Source organism: Cornus florida, unplaced genomic scaffold (genome assembly GCF_030987335.1).
Source record: "Cornus florida cultivar Cherokee Brave unplaced genomic scaffold, ASM3098733v1 CherokeeBrave_3.0.0_Hap2_Chr06, whole genome shotgun sequence".
Lineage (NCBI taxonomy): Eukaryota > Viridiplantae > Streptophyta > Magnoliopsida > Cornales > Cornaceae > Cornus > Cornus florida.
In genome coordinates, this window is record NW_026775576.1 from 65,615,305 (window position 1) to 65,641,007 (window position 25,703).

Sequence of the window (25,703 nt, forward strand, 5' to 3'; positions counted from 1 at the left end):
TTTTCTACTTTGAGCTTTGGAATTGTTATTTTGGGTGTACATAGTTTGAGAGATTGCATTACATGTTACGAGCACACTAGTATTTTACAACTAAATTAATTTCCCCCGACTCTTAAAAAACAACTTACCGATTGAAATTGCTCAAGGAAACGTCAACTCCATCGTGAAACTCTACGAGAAGCTCACCGAAGACGCTTTTGAAAATGACGTTTAATGTAGTTGTTGGTTCACCTGGCAATGAAAATTTTGATTCGTCTCCTTGCACTTCTTGAAAAATAAAATTTTGATGGTTGTCATGATTTCCTTTTTTTTTTTTTTTTTTCCAGAAAAATACAATATATATATATATATATATATATAAGTTTTACAGTGAAACAAGCGCAGCTGCCGCAATGACATTTTGTTTTTGACACATATAACGCCAGTTGTGTCATTTAAGTCCAATGCCTATTGACATTCATCTTAAAATGCCACTCAAATGTTCAAACAACTTCATTGTTCGATTCCTACTTCCCTTTCACAATCAATCCACATCTTATTTGGGTTTTCCCGGGTTAAAAATAATTGCAGATGGGAGAACTTCCCGGTCACCAATATTAGAAGAAAATGCAACACAACAGCTGCAAGAGTGTCACTTCTGCTTCTGAAGACATAGGTACCTCAGCAACACAAATATAATAACTATACAATTCTAAGGTCTTGCAATAAAATTCTCACTTTTCAGATAAAAACTAGGAAATGAGAAAGTACCATCTATACAGAGAACAAATGAGAAAAAAACAACAAATCCAGAAGTGCTAAACCACATCAAACAAGATAGATGCTAGTAAAATTACCTAAGGATGCAAAAGATGATAATCTTTTTATTCACAGTTTCTTTTTTCTGTTTTATTTTACGGTTTTACCCTTTTCCCCAGTAACCTCTAGAGAGAAATGCACACACCCCCATCTCATTACCGCCTAGCAAGGGTATCACCGCTGCACAGTGAAGAAAGCACGCAGAAGGGTAACCATCAACCTCCCTAAACTAAGGTAGTGACAGACAAATGCATCAACAGCATCACGGGTCAAGTTTTTTTTTTTTTTTTTTTCCTTTTATTCTCTCAAATTACCTTCCGTTTCTTCGTAAAAGAGGGCCACAATACTATCGCTTGGGTTCATTCAAGGTCTTCCCCTCAAAAAATTCACCAAGCATTCGGTCAAGATCCTCGGCGGTGTATCTGATGTACTTCTGGGGGTTCTTACCATTCTCAACCAGAGACCTGTGACACATCAAAACCCAATTCCAAAATCAGAATAAAGTAGCAAGTACAAAGGGAAGCTCTACTTGTCCAACTATAAAGAAACCGTTCTGTTCTTAATTTATATAAATATTCAGAGTGGTCTATTTTGTTTATTTTAGCAGAGCCACAAATAGTGTATTTATATAGAACTTTATAGAATTATCTAAGGATATGACATTTTTCAGACCACTTATTAACAATTTCGTGATAACCCCAACTTTTTCCAGTGAGGGTATTATTATTAATTTTTAGATCAAAAGCATAGCCATACAAATTTGTGTCTTCAGATGCTTAAAAGACAAAAACAAAAACAAAAAACAGTATAAAAAGATCGGAGAAAACACACCCAAATCGTTTAATGAAATTTCTGTATGCTGGCAACAAGACTTCAGCAACTGCAAGCCTAAGAGACTCTCGCAACTCACTGTCAGGAACAGTCCATTGAGATTGTCTTTGATGAAACTCCTCAAACTGCATATTGAAGGTCTTCAACCTGATAAAAACAATTCAGTACCTCTACTCAGCTAACATCCTTGGAAAATTGTATATATGAGGACAAAATGCAGAAAACAAATTTCAGAAAGGATGCAACTAAAAATTGACCTGTCCTTAATGAGAGCTCTTGAAACTCCACTGCTATTTCCTCCGTCAACACCAACTGAACTACCAGCACCCCCGGACGAGGTCAGACCCTGAACAGTGAGAACCTGCAGAATCTACAGAAAGAAAAGCACTCTAAATCATCTTTGAATGTGAACTAAAAACTTTTGGGACATCAAACATATTTGTAATTTTTACAGGGATGCTATTCAGGCTTCAAGCACATGATAGCACATTATTTTATTCCAGGGTGAAGAATATATTTTGGCAGTAATAAAAATATAACTAAAGAAACAAATGGAAGGCGTGAGAGCAGATATCTGATTGTATTAGGCTGAATTTCTACGTAAGTCGACAACAATGCATCATCCACCCGCACTATTTCCATGCTTTCAGGTTTTTAAGCAAGTGTAAAAATTTGAAATCCTACTATCACAGAAATTCCAAGTCCAGTCCAGGACACCAACACAAAATATTCATGGTGAGACCCTTGCTTCTTGTCCCAAATGCATATGAACAGAAAATCATACTTGGAGAACAAAATTCACATTATGATGGCTAGAAGTAAAGATGGAATACAATGCAACTAGAAGGAAAGATGACCAAACACACAGCATTTCCGTGCAAGTAAAAGTATGTGATAAGCAAATGCCTTGCAGTGACATCTGTACACTAACTCCAGGGGATGGAAAATCTGCATAACTTTATCATTGCAATTAAAAAGAAAGTTAAATTCTCATAAATAAATAAAAAATTGAACTAGAAAAGATATATTGTTATTCCGATATAGGACTAGATAGGAATAAAGACCTATTACTAATCTGCTTCTTAGTTCTATTCAAAAATATTCCAAAATAGAATTTGCTGGTGATGTTTGTGTTTCACTTTATTATATATTTAGAAATTGTTACTAAAGTGTGAAATATGCTAGACCAGTAACAGTAAAATCTTACCCACGTTAAGTGGCGAAGTGCCACTATTCCTCTAGCTAAAAAGCATAGATACTTTGAAGGATAGTCATGTGAATGTCAGACATGATCCTCCTCAAAACATGTTTCTAAGCCATCAATGTGTTCAAAGCAATAAAACAAAAATTTTAATGTACAGCTATAGCTATCATGTCAAATGCAGGATGGACATGACTGTTTAGTTTTACTATAGATAAAGAACATTATCACCGGATAAAGCCTACGTGGTTTCAGTTTTGTACATAAATTTGTACAGAATTTAGGATATGATATCTATAAAGCATGTGGATGCATGTGTGTGTTGGTACTAGTTTGCCTGTGCTTAATTGGACAAAATTCCCAAGTGTCACATCTTAGGAATTTCTTGTTCATAAATTCATAGAGAATCAGGATTTGAAAATTAAATGACCATGCAGCCTAAATATAGAGCCATGGCATCTAGAGTAATGAAAATAAACCCAAGCTTCTTGATACAATTTCAAGCACCATCAGTGAAAGCTACAAGTCAAGAATCAGATCTGGTTTAGTAATACATATGGGGTTACAGAACAAAACCTTGTGCCAAGCAATCCTCTTATACTGATTTGCATGTTGCTGCACAATTCTGCGGTGTCTCTGCACCCAATCATCCCCTAACAAGTCCTTGGCTTCGGACCTTAAAACAACATAAACAGTGTCATGCATACAAGACAGGCTTGTAATGCTTTCAACAAGCCAAATAGAACAACACGAGTAACAAACCTGCGTACAGATCTGACCATATAGTGAATATTGTTCATAAGAAACAAGTGGGTAAGAGCAGGATCTCTATACTGCTTGGATTTCCCATCCAAATTGGTTTGAAGAGCCTGCATTATACGCATTGTCACGGAGGCCAACTGAGAATTTGTTTCTTCCCCATTTTCAAATTCTTGGAAAAGTTGCTTCAAGGTTGATTGATAACTGAACAAGTTTGATTCATCATCATCAGGTCAATATGTCAACACAATCAATGTTAAACTAGGAGCAAAGCGTGTAGCAGCAGCAAGAATAATAACAAGCAGCATAGCCTCATAGTTTAGACCATCACATTATCACTTCAAAATTAAGATATAGGCTTGAGGGAAAACTAGCTCTTGCGTAAATTCAAGACATATTGCATTACAGTCAAATACTACAATTAAATAATTGAATAAACCCGTAAGCATGAAATACTAGATTGGAAGCAGAGCAGGTGGTGGGTTGGAATGAACAGCCTTTAGGTTACCCATAATTGGCTTGAGTTTGAAGTACCATAAAACAAGCTCGATATGAACCACTAAAACTCTGTAAATACTGCATCAGCTAACAGATTTTCACTGAAAAGATCAACAGAGAACACAGGTCCTGATGGGTTGGAATTTACTCTCTGTTAAAAGGGTGTTAGAGTAATGAGATACTGAGGACAAACATGAAAATCAGACAAATGAGGAACCAATATAATATTCTCCATGGAATCAAGCAACGAGGAAGCTTCTATGACTTCAGCACATTTGAGGTTATGAGAAAGTTCAAGTTTTATTCGTAGCCATGGAAGAGTGATCCGAAAAAAAACAGCCAGCGGAGAAAGTCTAATTGTTCAATTGATTACTTCCCACTCTTTCTGTATGATCATATCTGCTTTAAAGGATTAAGTTTCACAAGGAGCTTTCTCCTAGGGAATCTCCACAGCTATTTTCAAACTAGCTTTGGTCCTAGTAGTGGATCATATAAATGCTAACATGAATTGCAATGATGTATGTTCGATACCAGATGATAGTTGTACTACTTGGTCTAGTGTATTGTCGTAGGGAATCTCCACAGCTATTTTCAAACTAGCTTTGGTCCTAGTAGCGGATCATATAAATGCTAACATGAATTGCAATGATGTATGTTCGATACCAGATGATAGTTGTACTACTTGGTCTAGTGTATTGTCGTATCAACTCTATATATGTTCGATACCGAAAATTTTCCTTCCTTTTTTTTCAGTTCATATTTCATAATGTAAGAAGATGAGGGTGGGTCTTGGCGCAATGGGAAGTTTGCTTCATTGTGATCTGGAGGCCACGGGTTAAAAACTAGAAACAGCTCTCAATGCGGAGGTAAGACTGCATACATCTGATCCTATCCAGACCCCGCAATGACAGGAGCCCCTGCACTAGCCTAGGCCTTTTATAATGTAAGAAGATATTCTCATTATATGAATTGGAACTTAAACTGAATGATCTCATTTTATTAACATTTCCTATAAGGCATGCAACATGTCAAACAAACATTCCAAATTAAAAGGCATTATGTATATATTTTTATAAGTAAATTAAAAAGGTACTATATCCCATGAAGTTTACAACACTTAGGATCAATTGTACAAAAAGATAGAGAGATTGATGAGAATGTAAGTAGTGGAGGAACGCTGGTGGGGTTTTATGTGATAAACAAATGCCAAATAAGTTAACAAATAAAAAGGAATGTATATAGAACTGTCATTAGACCGGCTATATTATATGGAGCTGAATATTGGGCATTAAGAAAGAAACATGAACAATGCATCCATGTGGCAGAAATGCGGATGTTAAGATGGATGTTAGCAAAAACTAGGAAAATAAGTTTAATAATCAAAGGATTAGGGAGAACTTAGGTGTTGCGCCTATTAGCGAGAAAATAAGAGAAAGTGGACTTAGGTGGTATGGGCATATCAAACGCCGACCTATAGATGCACCCGTAAGGAGAGGAAGATTGATTTGCATAGAAGGTAGGAGATAAAGATGTCGACTGAAAATATCATGGAATGAAGTGGTACGAAATGATTTTAAAAAATTAAATCTAGTAGGAGATATGGCTTATGATAGAAAAGAGTGGAAAAAGAGAATTTATGTGGCCGACCCCATTTGTACGGGATAAAGGCAAGGACGACAATGACGAAGATGATATCCCATGCAATTTACACTTTACAGCCTTGATAACTATAAATACAATGGATTGTTGAATCTTCTAAGCAAAAAAGATTGATGGATACTTATGTGTATGTGTGTGTGTGTGTGTGTGTGTGTGTGTAACTAAGTAACTAAAGACAAGATAAAAATATTAAAATATGACCTTAATTAGTTTGCCGATATATACAAGAGTGTGTACAGCAAAACAATAATCTTATGCAACAGACAAGTATTGGATAGACAAGCAGAAAAGTAAAACTGACTTACTCAAACAGAAACTTCACATAGTTAATCACATAGCTTGTCAATGGATGGACAGTTCCATCCAACACAGCAGTTTTTGTTGCATCTTTTTCAACTGCTTCTTCAAAATCACCAAAGGTCTCTTGGGCTGTCTGGGCGAGCCGCTTTGTCAAACCAAATGCAGATTCTCTAATTTCATTGCAAGCTTTACCCTTGAAAAGTATTTCAATCTGCCAAGAGCTCAGCTTCAAGTTAATAAAATAATCTATACAGCCATTCCAAGTTGTATGGATACCAACATTTAGCATTCTAACATGCAAAATAGTGCAAGTCAGCATCAAAGAATATACACTTTGAATAGACCTGCCAATTCTTAATAAAATTCTTTGGTGGAACACTTGATGATTCAAGAAAAATAGCAGTTCGATAAATGATATTTCTCTAAGTATGACCCATATGATAAACCAATGATGACAAAAATTAATATCAAGATAGGAAGAAAAAGAGATCTCAGAAACAGAAAAAATCACTATCATAGACGCGAACTGCTATAAGCATCAAATTTAATTAATGTTTCACAATTTACAAAAAATAAAAGTACATTAAAATAATGTTGCACAATTTACAAAATATATATATACACACACACACACACACACACACACAAATACTAAAGTAAAAACACTAGTGCAATATCGGGCATAAATTAGACTAGCCCAGTAAATGATTACAAAGAGGGTTTATGAGAGCTACTCCAACAGCCAAGATTAATCCAGCACATCCATTAGATAGCTTAGTTATTAAATATAACCAACAAAACTCTCCACGAGATTATGACATTGCATGCATGTACATCATCCAATATTGAATACATTTTATGTAATATATTGGATAGGTTTCGCCCTTGGGTGTAAATTCAATCCCAATAATTTAATTTTTAGGCAAACAATGTCATATAAATGATTGAAGTCCAGTAACTGAATCAGCTTGAAATTTTCCAGGATCTTAAAGTTCCTGCTCTTTTTCAGGTCTTTAACAATTTGACAACATATCATTTCACTGCATATTATCATCACCTATTATATTTCTTGGAGACTTGAGCATAATATAAAATATTTAATTTTATAATATTCGAAAAAGTTTTTCAGTTTTGCCTATCATCCCTGATCCAATAATTAACAAACCAGATCCTTGCTTGGCTGAGTAACATTAAACATACCTCTGAGTGAAGCTCACGCATAATCTCATACATGTCTAAAAGCACAAACAACTTTTCAGGTGATCTCTTGCTTTTGGCAATCGCATCTCCAAAACTAAGTAGCACTGCAACACTACTAGCAGTCACTTCAGCAAAACATTGATCACCGAGAGAATCAACGCCTTCAAACATTTGATCACAGACTTTTCGCTCTCCAGCAAACAGCAGTTTGACCTGTTCAAGCAATATTAGATAGTTGAAGGAACATTTATCCACAAATTTGTTAGAGTCCAAATAGAACTTACTGCAATCCGCATGAAATGGATCCAATTCCCAATCTTAGCCTCCAAAACCTCCCACTGCATCTTCTGAACATCATCTTTACTAAGTTTTTCAACCCCCAATTTGCGAAGGCTTTCTTCCAGAACTGAAGAACGGGTATCCCTAATGAAAAAAAAAAAAAAAAAAAAAAGAAAAAAGAAAAATGAAGGTATGAGTATAACACACTTATTAGTTAATTTCATTATAATAAAAGATAAATTTTTTTTTTGACAAGTAATAATTCATTAAAAAAGCGTTCAAAAGGGGAACGTGTCCCTCAAAAACAACACGAGGCCAAATAGGGCCTTTAAATCCTCAACAAATCCAAAAACTCTACAAGCGCATCCAAGGATTTACAATTTCTTCCTAGAACCCAACAAAAAAGGGTGCTAAAAATGGAGAATTTCAACGACCCAACATGATTTTCCTTTCCCTCAAGGGATCTCCTATTTCTTTCAAGCCATAGACACCACCAAACGAAATAAATCATAGCGAGTAAAATTGCAGACAGATCAGACTTTGAATTCTTCATATGTATGTGTTGCTTCTCTCATAACATCTATGAATTTGAAGACCATTGCAAAATTAGAATGGGAAATTACTGCTAATTTTAAAGTTGATGCTATAGTTAGAATACCTTTAGAAGAACAGAAAATTGGTATCGAGGTTGCAGTCTTCAGTCACTCTATTGGCACAATTTCATGTCTCTGTATTCCCATTTTTTCTAAACAATTTTATGTTCCCCATCACAATTAGCTGGAACTAACTTTGACTGCAGAGAAGCTTGCAACTAGATTCTTATGGCAGATCACATGGTATTAAAAACACTTTATTTCCTAAATCAAATCCCAAAGAAGCTGACTGCATTTTCTCAATTTCAATGCCCAAATCAGATTCCAAAGCAGCAGACAGCAGTTCTAAATTGCAATTTTTTTTTTTTTTTTTTTGTGCACTTAAACAATCACATGAATCATATGAATAAGTATAGGTTGAGAAAATTGGTTCCAGAATAGATTAAGGGAGGGTGTAATGCTTCCATTATCTTGACAAGAACAGATGGCATAACCCTCGTTTATTTATTTATATTTATATATTTATTTGTTTATTTATTTATTTGAGGTTGGACAGAGTAGGACAATAATTTAGAGCGGGAAATAATTTTGGATGATATGCTGACAGACCATTATCATGTCCGGTCTGGATCTCAGACAGATTCTGAATTGTTTCTTTATGCAGAACATAACCAGCTTGAACATAACATGAAGTGAAAACAGAAGTTGTTACCTGTATATTTTCAGTAACTGCTGTTGGTGACTAGCTTGAACCATCTGTTGTGCTAAATCATGCAGCAATGGCAAAATTCTTGGTGGTATGAGAGTTGGAGGTGTATAAACAGCATTTTCCAAGCTACTATTGTGGTGCTCAGAATGATTACTCTTGATTCCAGAGTCACCCTGGTTCAGTGGCGATCCTGATGACGGTCGTAGTGCATTTGGGAGACACTCAAAAAGACGATCAGGTTCCACGGGTTTGCTGAACAACAGGAATATAAAAATAAATAAATGCAGCCTACTTGAGAGGCTAGGAAAACTTCCCCTAATTCATGTATTATTAGTTTAGTCTTGAAGATGCATCATGTATAGTTGAATGTATAAAACACAAAAGAAGTAACAAATTATGAACTCTGAAAAGAATCAATAATGTCTTTGATCAAAACACATTTCTACAATCTGTTTATGCAGATTAGGCAAGGAAAGGTATTTATAAGATATAAAGCAGTTTCAATTAAAGAAATGATAGCACAGAAGTGAAACATTGGTCAATTATCTTGATTTTTGGTTAATATCTTGAAAGAAACACCAGAAATATGATATGTTATTACATGCACATGATTGGCAACCAATACCCAGAAACATCATAAAATGTCTTAAGAAAAAATGCCCCTTAGCAACTAGAAGAGACTCGGGAAAAGCAACGTATCCAGAAGCTCAAATCCTTTTAACCTTAAAGAATTAATAATAATAATAATAATAATAATAATAATAATAATAATAATAATAATAATAATAAAAGAAAGAAAGAAAACTGACACAGTAAAGACACAGGAAAAAGATTACGAAAATATTTTATTTTACTTGTCCAGATAGAATCATAGAAACATTAGCTATAGGAGTAAAAGGAATCACAATAATAGCCATGCTATACAGGAAAAAATGCCAAACAGCATTGATCCAGGATGTTCATAAGATGAGCTTGGCTGAAATCAAAATTCCGAAACTAATTTGTGGTGACGAAAGAAAGGATAAATTAGAGTAAAACATTCATGGGATAGAGGAAGTAGCATGAATTTAAGATAAAAAAGAGAAAAACTGACTAAGATGCTTGGCCACCTGCAAAAGAGATGCACCAGTGTGGAAGAGAGAAATGGTCTGTGTTGAGGGGAAATGCCACGGAATGTGAGCAGAGGTAGAAAGACACGTAGTAGTGTATCACTTAACTAAAATTATGATGCTTTCTCATAGTAAGATGAGGGGTGGCAGTTAAAGGAACAATAGCAGCTAAAGATATCAGATACAAATCACAGAAGGCATCATTAAGAATGCTATAACAAACCTGTAAGATGCCAAGAGTTGCTTGAACTCCTCTTCCAACTTTGAAATAGCCTTAGCAAGTAAACTATTGGCATTGTTGACCACCCCATCACTACTCCTAAAGCTTTTGTTGCTGCTAAAAAATCGAATGTTGCTTCTTAACTGCTCAATTGCTTCAAGATAACTTTCCAGGTCTTCATGTGGCCCTTTAAGTATTTTAGCCTCTGCCTGCAGATTGGCATAATAAAAGTATCAGCAACTGTTAAAAATAAGTATACATTTTCACAGATATCATTTTATGAAAAATAGATGATATACCATGGAGGAAAAGAACCGCAAATGAAAATTTTAAAAGCATGAAGAAATTGTAACTCCAGAAAAATATTTTCCTGTCCATGACTCTGAATTGGAACTTTGTGGGTGTCTGCCATCTGTAATGGGAACCCTCTATTTGAAAAGACAAATATAATTTTCCTTAATTAATCGTGATGGCATAAAAGCAGACATATCATTAACGTTGACCAGATACACCAAAAAATATGGGTGGGTCCCAGTGGAACAGCGAATCTATCAACCGGCCAACTTGTTCAGATGACAGGTTTGGTTTGAAATTTCAGACAAACCAAATACTTGTGGGCTTGGTTTAGACTCCCTAGTCAGCCCGTACAAATCCAACAAATTTATGAACTAAAATTAGTTGCCAAGTGTAGATGATTATGGCATGTCACACTCCATGTGACACTATTTATTACTAAAAATACACCTGGTCAGTGCTGATTGGGCCATGTCAGGACCTGCCTGGCATTTCTCCGGAAAACCAGTAGTCTCGAGCTACTAGGTCTGAAATCGCAATGCTGAACTCGCAAGAGGAAGGGGCTGCCACCCTTACCTCTCCCGTGGAGGTACCCCGCTCCAGTCGGATGGGTCTCACCATCTTCTCTGAAGCTTTCCTCTGCAGAGGAAGCTTCAAACTTAACTGTTCATCTAGAGCTCCCCCTGCATAGGAGCTCAAGGCTTAAAGGAAGGGTGGAAGCTCGAGACCAAAGAAGGAAAGTCCCAAGCAATTTCCCTATCTCCTCCTACTTCGCGGGAATCTGAGTATCAGTGGTTAGGCAGTTGAGTTCTAAGGATTCGCCTCACCTCAAGGTCTACACAAGGGGAAGAGAATGCTTAATTTAATACCCAATAGCTGAGCTCGAGTAGTAGAGACCACATAATACATTAAATATATGTTGATTGATTGATAAGAACCACATTTAATACAGGCCATCGCCACCACCTCAGAAAGGGGCAGCAGCGTACCTCAGGCTGCCTACTAGATGACCAACCTATCAGTTATTAGGTAGAATGACCATTGGAAAGAAGGAGCTACCCTCATAACCAAGGGTCCTTACCTAGGTAAAGCGACCATTGGATAAAGAGAGAGTTGGCTCTCATGACCAAGTCCTTACCCAAATGAAAGTAGTATAAATAGGACTAAACTCTCATCATTTAGGGAGGGGAAAATACATATACACCACCACAAGCATAACCATAAATAATGGTCTTCTAGGACTCGAGCCACCATAGGGTGTTAAGCAAATCTGCCTTCTCTCTCTCAATCTCCTCTATGGAGAATCCCCTGTGCTAGCTTGGAGCTCCACTCAGCCTCTGATTTCAGTATTCTCAACAAACATGGAACAATCTCCTCAACTTATCAAGAACAGGTATCAACACCAATAGGTTCATGGGCGGAACCAAAGGGGGCTACATGCCCCCAAATACCCCCGCCCTGCACGGGGTAAAAGAAATATCAATTTTTTGTTTAGGGGTACTTATCAATTGATATTAATGGTGAGCTTGAAACAAAAAATTACATGTGGCCCCTCCAAAGTAACCTTTTAAGTTTCTATATATCAATACTCCTTTCAGATGTGTGTCTATATATCTATATAATAGCTATCATCTATATGAATTCAAGAGAAAAGGATGCTCAGCATTCGACAGAATGTCAATCTCATTTGATGGTTCATCATGTTTTGTTCTCTCTATTTCTCTACTTGCATCAACCTTCCCTTATCTATTTATTTAAGTTTTATTATCCTATTCTTTTAGGTTATATCATGGTATGTTCCTCATGTTTTTAGGTTATATCAAGAAAATGAAAAGTTTGTGATGAAGGTGGCTCTTGCTAAACTCGCCCCCTTATAACCATTGGATCGCAAGGCTCAGTGTAAAGATCTAACAATTACAAGGACAAAACTGAATGACAGTGTCTTCATGACAGACATGCTTTTAAGAATATTTATATACATAAACTAATATTGAAAGGAAAAGCCCTAGAAAAAAATATATCGAAAGGAAAAAATTCATTACAATTATTTTATAGGAGACTGTTAGTTGCTTGGGGATCTTCATTTTGGTGTGAATTTTAATGATGGATAATCTGAAGAGGAGACATATTTTGTGAACTGGTGTTGCATGTGCAAAAGGGATGAGGAGTCGGTGAATCATCATCAACTGCAATGTTCAATGGTCCATGATAGTTTTGTCATGCCACGTTTCGCGAGGAGCATGATCGAGGCTTAGAGGTTTTATAGTGGGTACCCAAGCCCGAGATGCTTGGGAGTGTGGCGCCTTTGTGTGTATGGTGGGGCTTGCAGAGAGAACGAAGTAGGAGATCCTTTGATGGAGAAGAGACTCCTATTGAGGTGCTTAAGATCTCTATTACTAGTTCTTTATTTTGTAGGACTTTTGGGAGAAATCGTAAATCTATGGGGGAGAGTGGATTTTCTGGGACATGCTGAGCGATTAGGGGCCCTATTTGGCCCTTGTGTAGTTGTTTTGTGGGATGCAGTCCTTGGTTGAGTGCATGTTTCTATAAGACTTATAAATAAAAAAGTAATCACATAATACTAGTTGGGTCCTGCAACTGAATGTTTCTGGTTCCATCCCTATATTGGATTTTTGTTTGTAAACTACTTCTATATAAAAAGGTTTGCACGTTAATTTGGGTTTGAACTTATAGCTTGGACCTAAGTAGCATGGAAATTGAAATGGACATCCGACACATCAAATTTTAGAGAAGTAGGACATGAATACAGCATGGACACAAGTAAATATCAAAATAAAGTTTTATTTATATTAATAAAGTTTTATTTATATACCTATATCAAGTAAGACAATTGTAGAACTTTAATTAATTTTTTATTTCTATACAAAGAGTTAAATAATTTAGAAAATGAAGCTATGCGAAGATCATAAAAAAATTAAAAATTTATCCTACTAGCCTCCTCCTTTTTCATAACAACTATATTTTATCGTATATAGAGTTGTTCGACATGGACACGGCACTTCGTTGAAGTGTCTGTGCTTCTTAGGTAAAGCATGTGTTACTATTAAATGGGAGGGGAAGATTGAAGATACAGGAGGCTTCTTTGGGAGACAGGTTCAAGGTTGGCTTTCTCACCCAAAGAAAAAAGTTTTGACGTTAGCTCTTAATATTATATTGTTGAGTAGGTGAGAGTCCTCTTTTCCTTGGAAAGCTTTTGGCGGTACAAGGTGTGAACTTGATATACATTGTCATGCCCATTCCTTACTAAGACTTTTGGGGCAGTTGATGTTCAAACTGGTATCACATCCTTGGTTTTAGGAGGTTTGAATTCAGGTCTACACAATTTGCATTTAATTTTCTGTTTGGGCTCTATGGGGTCACACATAAGAGGGGGTGTGAGAGCTTGATATACATTGCTGGACTCATTCCTTAACAGCTTAAACTTTGGGACAAGTGGTAGTCCAGGTCTTGGGTTTGAATTTCATCTGCATTTGTTCCTCATTCTGAAAGCTTGCACTTTGTAATATCTGGTCAGACATAAGAGTTGAGATTATATACATTCTTTGACCAATTCTTGTGCAACTTAACCTTTTGGGCAACGCAACCTTTTGGGACAATTGAAGTCTAAAATTAAATAAATACTGATAATTTAAGATGATGCGGTAAAATTATTCTTGATGTTGTTCCATGTGCAAATAGAAATAATCAGACCATGAATCATATGTCGATCCACTGTTGAGAAGAAAGGGAACCTTGGTCTACTCTTTTTCAATCTTTTGAGCTTTGCTTAAATGAAGTGTTGGAGGGCAAGAGATGACATGAATGAGATTGTGATGTTGACTGTCACACTAAAAATTTGAAATACAGGAAAAAAAAAAAAGAGGAGATATTGAATATTGATATTGTAATGGAAGAATGATGGAAACTAATAATAAAACTTCACAAGTTCTAATGAAATTTTGGTAAATATAATACTAGACTACAAGGAACAATTAGAATTACAATATTATAATTGAAGATGCAATGATACGAAGTGGACCATGTATACCATCCAAAGAATGCAGACTTAAGTAAACCATTTCAATTATATACTCATCCATACCCAAGAAACTGTTTATTAAAATATCAGTTAATCAACTTAACCTACTACCATAATTGATCTAATACAATAGTGCGTGAATATCATTGAAAGGAAAATTTTAGTCACCACAACAAGCTTAAGTAAATATCTTCTTTTCTATTTGAGCTAGCTTAACTAAATATCAATTTATTTAAAAAGTAAAACGGACCTTATTTTAATTTATTTGGGGAGGATTTTGGTGGATGGTGTTCTCTTGAGGTGAGAATCTCAGATGGTGTTGGGGTTTGGAAATTCATCCCAAAGGGTTGGGATGCATTTTCTAAACACATCAGGTTTCGAGTTAGGGATGGCAGCAGAATTCGTTTTTGGGAGATCAAATACTTTAGAGAGCATTATTGAGAGATTATATCATTTAGAGAGCATATTTTCATTTTCATCATCTAGCATGTTGCATTAGATGGTGAGTTATATAATTAAAAGTACTAATTATTATCTTGTGGAGCTTACATCGTATTCAACACCGAATCGTTTCTACACAACAAAGACAACCTAGAAGGCTAGTGGCTTAGACCAATTCACTTGTGGAGAAGCACATTTGTGAGGAGCGAAATCTATTGACGATCGGAGAGGCAACTTGAAGACTCTAGGGGGAAAGTTTGTGTCATCTGTGTCAGAAAGGTAACTAGGGGTTTCTAAGGTTTGGGAAACTATTAACCTAGGTTATAAACTTCCTTTCTCATAGTAGATTTGGTTTGCCAGGACTAAACCCTGTATTTTTTCTCCATTGGGGTTTTTCCACATAAAAATCTTCTGTTTTGTGTGGCAGCATGGTTTATTTATTTTTGCTCTCAATATTTAACTGATTCATAATTGTTGGCCAATGGTCCCATAATATTATCATAGAAGGTTTTTTTTTTTTTTTTTTTTAAATATATATACATAGAAAATATATACAGTTAATTATTAACAGGGATAAGATCCGAATCATGTTGTACATGAGTAGGCTCCGTAAGATCCAGTAGAATAAGTGAAATAGATAAATCATAATATTGACTTACTTAAGTTCTAGCTAAAAAAGAAAAAAGTTAAAAGTATTGTAGACACTGTATATTTAGTATTATATGATTTTGCTATACAATATATACAGGGTAAATTACCAAAAAAAGGACGCTATAACTACACTTTCTGCAAAAACCTCACTGACCTACGCTTTTTACAGATAACCCCCTAAACTATTTAAAATTGTTGCAAATAAGCCCCCACTATTTATATTCCATTAATAAAATAACAAAATTTAGTCCTGTGCGAATAGTTTTGCTATTATGCCCCAGTTTTACTTGTGTTGATCCAATATCATAACACCCGACCAGTTATCCTTTTTTGAATCAAAAGTAGAAAAATCATATTTAGCCCTTATTAATGAAATTAAAGAGTATATTCTACCCTCATTTAAATCATCTATTTCCTTTCCTTGACTTTCTCTTCCCCCTGCTCTTTCTATATTCTTTCTTTCTCTAGTTGAACTCAACACAAAAGTGACTTCAATTCACCATCAAACCACCATAGCTAGGCTCCAATTGCATAGCATCACTAAATCAATCCCATCGTTGCCACTATATATCAAAATCAAATTTAGTAACAAAACTAGAATTCTTTTTACGTTGTCTCGCTATTGGAACCAAGAAGAAAGTAATCTCTCTCTCCAACTTTCCTTAATTTCTTTTCCAAATTTTACAGAAGTCCCCCTCCCTCCCTATCCAACTTTCCCTAATTTCTTTTCCAATTTTTACAGAAGTCATTTGGGGTTGGGGGGCATGAAGAGGCCTAATATTAATTGTCTTCCTGTTAATCTCCCTCCTGTCATTCGCTTTAAAGATTTTGCATAGTAAGTTGTCCTATATACAACTTGATTGCCATCATCAGATCATCTTACTCGAATGCTTTTACTTCGAGCTAGTCTGATTTTTGATAAACTTATTTTAGCGCATATACATGAGTTCATGTTGCAATCAAGGTGTTTTAAAATCCTCAGATTGTTTCTGCATAATAGAGAGACGAATTGCAATCAAGATGTGTTAGAATCCTCAATTTTGATTTCTGAATCACAAAAAAGTCTTTGTGAAGTGGTTTTCATTTTTCTAGCATGCTCTGGCTTTCTTTGAATTCTGACACAGAACACGTCTAAAAAGGACAACTCATTTGGATTCAACAAATCACTCGGTCCTATTCTGTCAATATATCAAATGTGTTTTCTTCATCTGCTCAATCTTCTTCGACAATAACCTGGTACTCATGCTCAATTCCACAAAATATTTTCTTTCAGCGACATCATTCCTCACCGCAATCTGAGTTTTTGGTCAATAAATGATTGGCTTCCCCAATGATCTCTAAATCACAGGCATCAACCCGTTCACTGTCAATATGCTAGGAGAATACATGCTCCAAAGCTCCCAACTGAAGTTGCTCAAACAGAAGGTGAAATATCCCAATGGCTAACATGCTGGCCTATTTGGGTTGTCATCTCCAATCACTGATACGATGAGGTGGCAATGGAACAGATTTTGAGGTGGTGTCAGAGATGATTGGGGGCTCTGATACGTATAAGTCTATGTGTAAAGCTCATGATTAGAAAATCAATTACACTTTGAGAGAGAAAAAAACAACTCTTCTAGAGAAATCCATAACAATTTGGGCAGTAAATAGAGAAGGAAAAATCTAAAGTAAAAATAATTTAAAGTAACATCCTACTATAAATATATATTAAAAAATAATAATAAAAAAAAAGAAAAGAAAAAAAAGTGTGCGCGAAGAAAAATATTATATGAGTTTGTATGTATTGTGTACGATCAGCTGCTGCATGTCCACTGAAGTAACCTCCTTATAAATATAATTTTATAAAATTGTATTGTTTTATCTAGTGACTCTCCAAATATCACTTTTTGTAAATACATTTAATGTTTCATGTGGTGCATACACCTATTATATGAAATTCTTGCTTCTAATTGTCTCTTGTATAAAAATTTACTACTCTACTTACTCCATTCTGAAAACTATCCTTGCCACACAAAACTATCCTTACCTAACCTCACTAAATTTTATTTAGCTGTTTGTGGACAAGGTATGTCGATTTTTCTCCTTTTTCAACATGTCCATAAGTTCAATGCTGACAATTGTAAATCAAATTAGATAGCAATCATAAACACACATTGACAGAAATTTCAGAGATCTATATAATAATCAAAATGGGAAATAAATTACAAATGACTAATAAAGCAATTTGGATCACCAACCTGACGAGACAGATCGAATTGGGCCAATATAACTTCTGCAGCCTTTAAAGTCCTATCAATGTTCTCGTGAGATATCCGAATAGAATGTGTTCTAATCTGAAAAATTCAGATCAAATAGCAAAGTTAAGCCCACAACCCCAACAATATCACCATATTAAAGAGCCATATCTCAGCCTACTACATTACAAGACAAAACACCCTTACAAATCTCTGTTTGGCCACTAAGAAAATGCATAAGAAAACGAAAAGAAGTTAGATCTTAAATCATTTATTATTGAAGAACTCATTTAGCAAAAAGGTGATTGAGATCAGGATTATATTTTGTTCTTTTTTTCAAAAAAAAAAGATCGATTACTGAGCATCTAAGCAAAGGGTAAGTTGATCTAATCAAACCCAGAAATTCTTTCTTTTTTTCCTTTTTTTTGGCAACTGACCCAGAAAAAATTGGTTGCTAAGCAATTATAATTGAAGAAGCAAACCAATATATTAAAATGGGTTTTGTGAAACAAAATAAATATCCCATTTTCTTCTGTTTTCTTTGGTTTTCTCGGGAACCAACCAAAGGGGTATGGTATATAAGCAGATGAAACAAAACCCAGAAGTGGGAGTGTGACCTGAGTGGGACGCATGGCGGTTTCGAGGGCGGAGAGGCGGTGGTCAAAGGAGCCAAGGATGGAGACCATGTTGTCTGTGATGCACTGACTCTTGTGCAGTGACTCTCTCATCAAGGCCGCCCTTTCGCTCAGCATATCCACACCCACTGGAGCTGCCGCTAGAAAACCCATCTTCTCTCTCTACCTCCTCAACTTTCTCTCTCTAGCCTACTGGTCTGGAGAGCTTTTTTTGGTTTGTAAACGAAAAACACAGGGCAACGAAATAATGAAGTGTGCGCGTTCGTTGACGATTATTTAGACAGACAGAACATAGATATCCATGGATTTATATGTGCTACTATATTTTCTCCTTTGACAGGGTGGATCTTGGTGGGCTGTAAAAAATCATGGTGTCTTCAATGAGTCGAGCCCAAGTAAGGTAGATTTTGTTAAATTTTACAATAACATATAAATAATATATATATATATACACACACACACACACACACACACAATGTATTGAAATCAATTATTAAATGTATTGAAATCAATTATTAGAAATAAAAAATAAGTGTTTTTACATAAATTATAAATCTAAAAAGGTATTAATCAAGTTAGTGCTACTAATATGAACAGTTTTTCATTAATTGATTTAAGAAAACAAATAAATAACAGTCTATAAATAAAATAAAAATGTATATACAAAAAATATTAAAAAATAATAATAGACGTTTATCCAGTAGTATAGATTTGAGTGTAATTAGATTATATCTGCCGAGTTAGTTGGGTCAATCCAAATCCAACATGACACAATATCTTAAAAACTACTCCCCATTTGAAAGTCATTCAAAGGGTATTTAAGGCAAAGACAAAATCCGGTCAAGTTAATCCGAGGTTAAAATATTTTATTTATTATCTTAATGATATAATTATCTTTTAGAAAAACCTCTTTGCTATTATAATATTTTATTTAGAAAAATTCTAAATATCACAAATTATTAAATCACGAAAATAACTTGAATTACATAAGATTATGGCAACTTTGTGGCGGATGATATGACAACTTAACCTTGTGTATTATGAAAAAAAAATGATTTTGTCTAGAAAATATGTGGTATGATTGAAAGAAAAATTAGGAAAAAATTATTTATGATAAAATCTGAACTCCAATAGAACTTTTGATAGGGTTAATCCTTTCTCTTCAGTAAGAACCCTAATTTTCTAGATCAATTTTTACGTGTGAATAATTAGACAAATACATAATTCACTTAAAACTTTTTAAAGTTATATTTTGAGTCATCTTTATCTTAAATAAGATCCCTAATTTCCTTTATTTGATATTTGAGCTTGAATTTGATGTGGCAATAACTAAAAAGACATTAATATTCTTTATTTTAGTACATATTACACTATATTCTTTTATACATTTGTGTTTCCTATTAGAAAAATGAAAGAACAAACTATTACACTAGGTTTCTCTGTCTATCTCTAATTTTGTTTTCTCTACTAATATTTTTATTTATTAAATGTGTATATATATATATATATATATATATATATATATATTCTATTCTGCCCTCTATATATTTTTCAATTACTCTATACATATTGGGTATATCTTTCAATTTAACACACAACAAATCAAAATACAATTATAAAAAGCTTAAGTGAAGGGGGGCAATATTCGCACTCCACTTTTCTCCTACTCCATTTACGTTCTTCAAATGATTAAAAAAAGTATTATTTTTTGGGAGGTCATCTCAAAGAAAATAATTTATTCAATACTAATAATTATATTTTTGGCAGTCAAAAGAGGTAATTTATTCCATGGTGATTTTTTTTTTTAGGTACAATCACAAGATATATTTATTCAACAAAGTTAACTTCTTTTTTTTTTTTTGATAGTTTTTTATGGGCCTGTCAAAATAAATAACTTATTCGATAAAAATAATATATATATATATATATATATATATATATATATATATATATATGTTTTGGTCTTACCAAAAGAGATAATTTATTCAATAAAGATATATATTTTTTTAATTCTTTTTTTTGTAGTGTTTTTTTTTTTTTTTTTTTTTTCTTTTGGGATCTTGACAAAAGCGATAATTTTTTTTTTTAAGGAAAATGATATTTTTGGCAACTTTAATGCCCTGACTTAAAATCGACATAGATAAAAATATGACTGGTTATCTAAAATTTCAACTTAAATAAGTATCATTATTACTCTTGTTTATTTCCATAAAACACGTCCATTTTCTTTTCCTTATATTATCAGTTTTCCATATCCCCTTTCCTTATTTTTTTAGTTTTCCATATATAGTTGTATCATTTTTTTTTTTCTTTTTTCGTTTTCACAGGAAGTTTTATAGTACTCAAATATAGTAATTTGATTTGTACAAAATTTAGAACAAAAACTACAATGTTTTTGCTTTGCAAATTTTTTATTTTCCTCTCATTGTTTTTGTTTTTTAGAGTCATATATATCATTAGTTTTGATCATTATAGCAGCTAACAAATGCGTATCAAAGTAGTAGATAGATATTAATGATCAAATACATAATCTTTTATATATAACGAGGGATACATAATCTAATTTTATATAGAACATGCAATCTGAAATATCTCAAGAATAGTTACAGAGATGGAATGTGATGTATAATTTGATATATATGATGATTGAAACTTTAATCATCAACAATGATACTTGATTAAGATGAAACCTAAAAACGGACGACGACATTTCAAATAGTTAATTACTTTATATTTTAAAATGGGCCTCATTATTGTGACTCTTTTTTTAATGGTTACTTTTTACAACATAAATATTTATTTATTTATTTATTTTTGTCCAGGAAAAAAAAAATTAAAAAAACATATATATTTTTGTCTTGTTAAAAGATACCTAAAATATTGAAAATTAGAAATAAGGAGATGAAATTAAAAGGACAGTTATGTTATTTAAAAAGTAATAATTATTTATTTATAAAGTTATGGTTAAAATTGCTATTTCATTTAAGATTGTAGTACAAGTTAAAAAGTGGGGTGTGGATATTGTCTTCCTAAATTATGTAAATTAGGGTTCTTATTGATGAGAAAAAGGTCATTCTTGCAGCTTTTAGGTTTAATTATCTAACGATTTGATAGAAGGGGTTCTTATTCACGAGAAAGAGATCACTCATTCATGGTTGAAAAATTGTAGTTTTTAATTTTAATCATCCGAAGATTGAATGGAAAAGGTCTCCCAAATGTATATAATGGCGAATTAAATTGAAGTTATTAAGTTATATGAGGGTTTAGATGCTATAATAGTAAGTTTTGGTATTTTTTCTCTCTCTTTTCTATATTAATATATTTTTTATATTAAAAAAATTACTTTTAAAACCAAATAAGGTGAAAATGAGCACCCACCTAATTCAAGATAAAATCACAATTTCACAAATAAAAATTCGTGCAGTACCTATGGAATATTTTCATCTACTACTAGATTAATGTGGTTGGTCAATCATCCTATGGTTCGTTATAGATTTATGTGGTTGGTCAATCAGCCTATGGTTCGTTATAGTGTCTTGTCACTATTGGAGAAAAATTTTCCCTCCGCATTTATGAAAATTTTCCTACTTTTTGTTATTTTCAATATTATTGTTCAATATGTCCAACTTCTGAAAAAAAAAAAAATTTGTTCACTATATAATTATAAAAAAATTATTTTACATAAAAAATATCCATATATGGACTATATATAACCCTCAAGTGGATTCTTCAATTGAATTTGAAACCCAAATTTGATTGGTGTTGACATCCCATTTTATATCAGTTGTAAAGACTTCCTATCTTTGATCAGTCTTTGATGGTTGAAACAGAACAACTTTGATTCAGTCTGATGAGAGTCTGTAGATTTCTTTGAGTTTAATCAAATTCTTTGGAGCTTAACAAGTCAGTAGTAGAACTTAATTTGATCTTGATATGCACCTTATAACAAGTCTGCATTTGGATTGGCATCCTTATGTTTTCATGTCAATTCTTTTTTAAAATTTCCCAATTTGGATATGCATTAAGGGACTTGCATTTGACATACGTATAACCTTGAAAAGAAGTGGAGGAGTATGAGCCCGGTGTGGGCCAAAAAAGATGTGTGTTTGCTTTATTATTCAAAAAATAAAAATAAAATAAAAAATAGTAAAATACATCATTGGTGCAAAATAATAACCAACGTTAGATTTGAATCTAATTTCTCCCTACCATCATCCACGTGGCAGAATCCAAGTAACATAAAGCAGGAGGTGAAAGAGTGAGAGCAAGAGCAAAAACACTTGGAGGGTCAGTGTGCGGCACTGTTGAGAAGAATTGTGTGACTTGGGGCAAAACAAATACGTAATAAAGCTCTATAAGAGACAAATTACAAGATCTGGCCTCAATCATTTGATAAGAAACCGCAGTAGGTTCCCAAATTGCAAACTTTTCAACCTTCGAAGAAAACCCTCATAATCAAGACAATCCTCTTCAAGGTCACATGCTAGGTTATGTAGATAAAACAGAAGATTTCTTGAAGGAAAAAAACATGTCTTAATCTGATAAAACTTCTTGTCAACAAAAGGCTTTGATGGCTTCATGTTGACACAGATTATAATCAGTAATATTGTTGGAGAAAAACTCAAAACATCAACTTGTATCACTCGTCAAAATAATGAATCTTCTTTACATTTCTAAAAATCTTGAGGCACATACTCAAGACACTTCGAATCAAATTAAAGTCTTTTCATATGATCCACATACATATATTTCATGACAACCCCCCCTCACCTAGAACAATGAGTCCATAAATGCAATGCCTTGTAACCAATTCAATGACAGATGAACTAATCTTCAACAGCTTGTTAACAGGTCCTCAACCAACTCTTTCAGCATCTCGAAGAAGCCATGTTCGACCTTGAGGGTCAACTTAAATTGCTAAACGAGCTAAGCTCAAGAAACACAAGCTATTTTTGGTATGACATCGCTAACAAGTAACAATCTCACACCAACTTGTCAAAAATTTGTTGCATTTGATCAGTGACAAGCCCTGCAACTATCTCAGGAGAGAACCTACTGATCATGTCATTTCTTGCCTGCATTCCTTTGGACTTAGCTTCCTCGGGATTGCTCATCACACGCCTCATTAGAACTTGAAGCTTGTTAACAGAAGGTTCAGCCCAAAGGTGCCCTTTGAATGGCCCTTCCATTACTTCACTCATTCCATCCACTGGCAAAGGATAGCCATTCTCCTCTGTCAAATACTCAGTCGGTCCAGACCAGTTTGTTGCGATCACTGGCAATGACATTGCCATGGCCTCCACAAGAGGCCGGCCCCAACCTTCCCCTCTTGACGGAAGAACAAATGCATCAGCTGCCTTGTATAGTCTTGGCAGATCAACCTGAGCTATGTGGGTATCAATCACATAGATCGGAGCCCAACCATCAACCGGTTTTTCTACATCAGAATCCTCCACAAACTCCACAATCTTGTTACCAAAGTCTCTATCGGAATGGTATGGATTTGTTAACAAAATCAAAGCAACCCCATCAGCCCTAGAGAATTCCTTTAAGTAGGATTTCAACAACACATCCCAACCCTTCCTGTATTCCCACTTAAAAATACTCAAGAAAACAAACTGCTTTCCGAAATTCAAATCCCTTGGAATTGAGCCTAAAACCATAGTCCCTCTAGAGGCAAGATCTAATGGCCTATACTTGAATGGATCAAAGAACTTGACATCGACCGGTTGAACAATTTTCACAACCTTCGACAAATCCACTCCACTTTTAACAAATGTAGATACATGGAATTCAGTAGGAACCCAAACCGAATCCATTTTATTACTCCGTCTCACGTGTTCAGGATTCACCCTATCGGTCTCGAACATGGTCCGACCAATCACAAACCTAAATTTCCCATAACCAGTTGGTGGGCATGGGAGTGTCTGAAACAAAGGAGGGTACCAAGCACCAGGCTCACTATGACAAACCACAATGGTCTCATTCAATCTACACTTAGTGTGGTAAAGCTCAGAAGCCAAATTTCTCATGTTTTCTGGCAAACCCTCCCAAAACTCCACACTATCTTGATCACCATGTTGGTCAATTCTCAATCTGAATCTAGGGTTTTTCATGTTTTCATGTAGGGCTAAGATATAAGACCAGGCTTCTGAGCTATACCCACCACCAGAAAGAAAAGGCGCCATCCACAGGACACATTGAGAGGGTTTGGAACTGGGTTTTTGTTTTGGAGTCAGTTTTGGTTTCTGGGTTGGGTGAAGAAACCTTAGGAGTCTGTGAAAAGGGTTTGGGTGTGAAGAGAGGGTTGATTTCAAATGTTGAATTTTGTAGTAGTTTGTGTTGGTGAAACTGAAGGAAAAAGCCAGAAATACAACTAGGATTGACAAAAACAAATGGAGGGGTTTCAATTTGAAGATCAAAGTGTGTGTTTGGGAGGGTTTTGGTGAGTTATGAGGCTCTTGGGTCTCATTGGAATCCATTTTAATGGGATTGTAGAAAATTGAAAGAAATACAAGAGAAAATTGCAACTCCTGAGCATCCAATAAGTGAAGTATACAACAATGTTTTTGAGAGAGAGAAATCACTTCTTAAGCATCCAATAAATGGATTCGGAAAGATGGCAAAGGTTACAGAATGGTAGAGAGAGAGAGAGAGAGAGAGAGAGAGAGATTACCAGAACTGGGGAATTTGGGTGGAGGCAAGGAAGGAACAGAAGCGCCTGTAGTGATCCCCACAAAGAGGCTCCAGTTAATGGCTTTGGATCCGTGATTACAACAATTCACGAACTTTTTTTCTTCAGTCCATTTAAGTCAATGCGTACAACTCCAATTCTTAAAATAATTAAATAAAGAAATTGGAAAAAATCTTCGCTTTCATTTTATAAGCATCCAACACTCTTATTCCAAACATGTCCCACAGGATTTGTATTTATTTATTTTTATTATAAAAAAAACTCTCTAGAGATAACACTCTTGATGACTTTAAATAGATTAATCTGTTTCTTGCATTAAGAAAAAAAAAGCTTGATGACTTTAAATAGGTGAATCTGTTTCTTGCATTAAGAAAAAAAAAAAAATCATTTACGCATAAGAACCCATAAATAAATCTCAAACCTATTTACTCATAAATAAATTTGGACCGTAATAACTTTAAATAATTAATGTAATAATTTTAAATCGCATGAGTGATACATTTTTTATATAAATATGTTGTAAAGTATTACACCATTCTTGCACGAGTGTTTCACA

The 25,703-nt window shown here is 34.4% G+C and overlaps 2 protein-coding genes across 2 annotated transcripts; both read right to left on the minus strand.

The window, feature by feature from the left end:
- Positions 1-699: 699 nt before the first annotated feature.
- On the minus strand, positions 700-18,738 carry LOC132311783 (exocyst complex component EXO70A1-like). The gene is made up of 12 exons (XM_059809884.1): positions 18,436-18,738; positions 17,822-17,917; positions 10,160-10,365; positions 8,831-9,079; positions 7,531-7,669; positions 7,247-7,459; positions 6,052-6,257; positions 3,593-3,793; positions 3,407-3,506; positions 1,887-1,999; positions 1,630-1,776; positions 700-1,262 (listed from the first exon to the last, which is right to left on the minus strand). Exons 1-12 carry the CDS (start codon positions 18,604-18,606, stop codon positions 1,145-1,147), a joined length of 1,959 nt encoding a protein of 652 aa, XP_059665867.1. The 5' UTR covers positions 18,607-18,738; the 3' UTR covers positions 700-1,144.
- Positions 18,739-23,074: 4,336 nt separating this feature from the next.
- On the minus strand, positions 23,075-25,274 carry LOC132311785 (uncharacterized). Its single transcript, XM_059809888.1, has one exon. The coding sequence runs from the start codon at positions 24,933-24,935 to the stop codon at positions 23,436-23,438; it is 1,500 nt and encodes a 499-aa protein (XP_059665871.1). The 5' UTR covers positions 24,936-25,274; the 3' UTR covers positions 23,075-23,435.
- Positions 25,275-25,703: the final 429 nt, after the last annotated feature.

Bases quoted from the DNA above. Each gene is read 5' to 3' on its own strand.
- LOC132311783 (XM_059809884.1), bottom strand. From the start codon at position 18,606: ATGGGTTTTCTAGCGGCAGCTCCAGTGGGTGTGGATATGCTGAGCGAA. The intron at 10,366-17,821 runs GTTGGTGATCCA...GCCAATCTGCAG, and splicing joins AATTCGATCTGTCTCGTCAG to GCAGAGGCTAAAATACTTAA. The intron at 3,507-3,592 runs GTTTGTTACTCG...TGTTGTTTTAAG, and splicing joins ATGGTCAGATCTGTACGCAG to GTCCGAAGCCAAGGACTTGT.
- LOC132311785 (XM_059809888.1), bottom strand. From the start codon at position 24,935: ATGGATTCCAATGAGACCCAAGAGCCTCATAACTCACCAAAACCCTCC.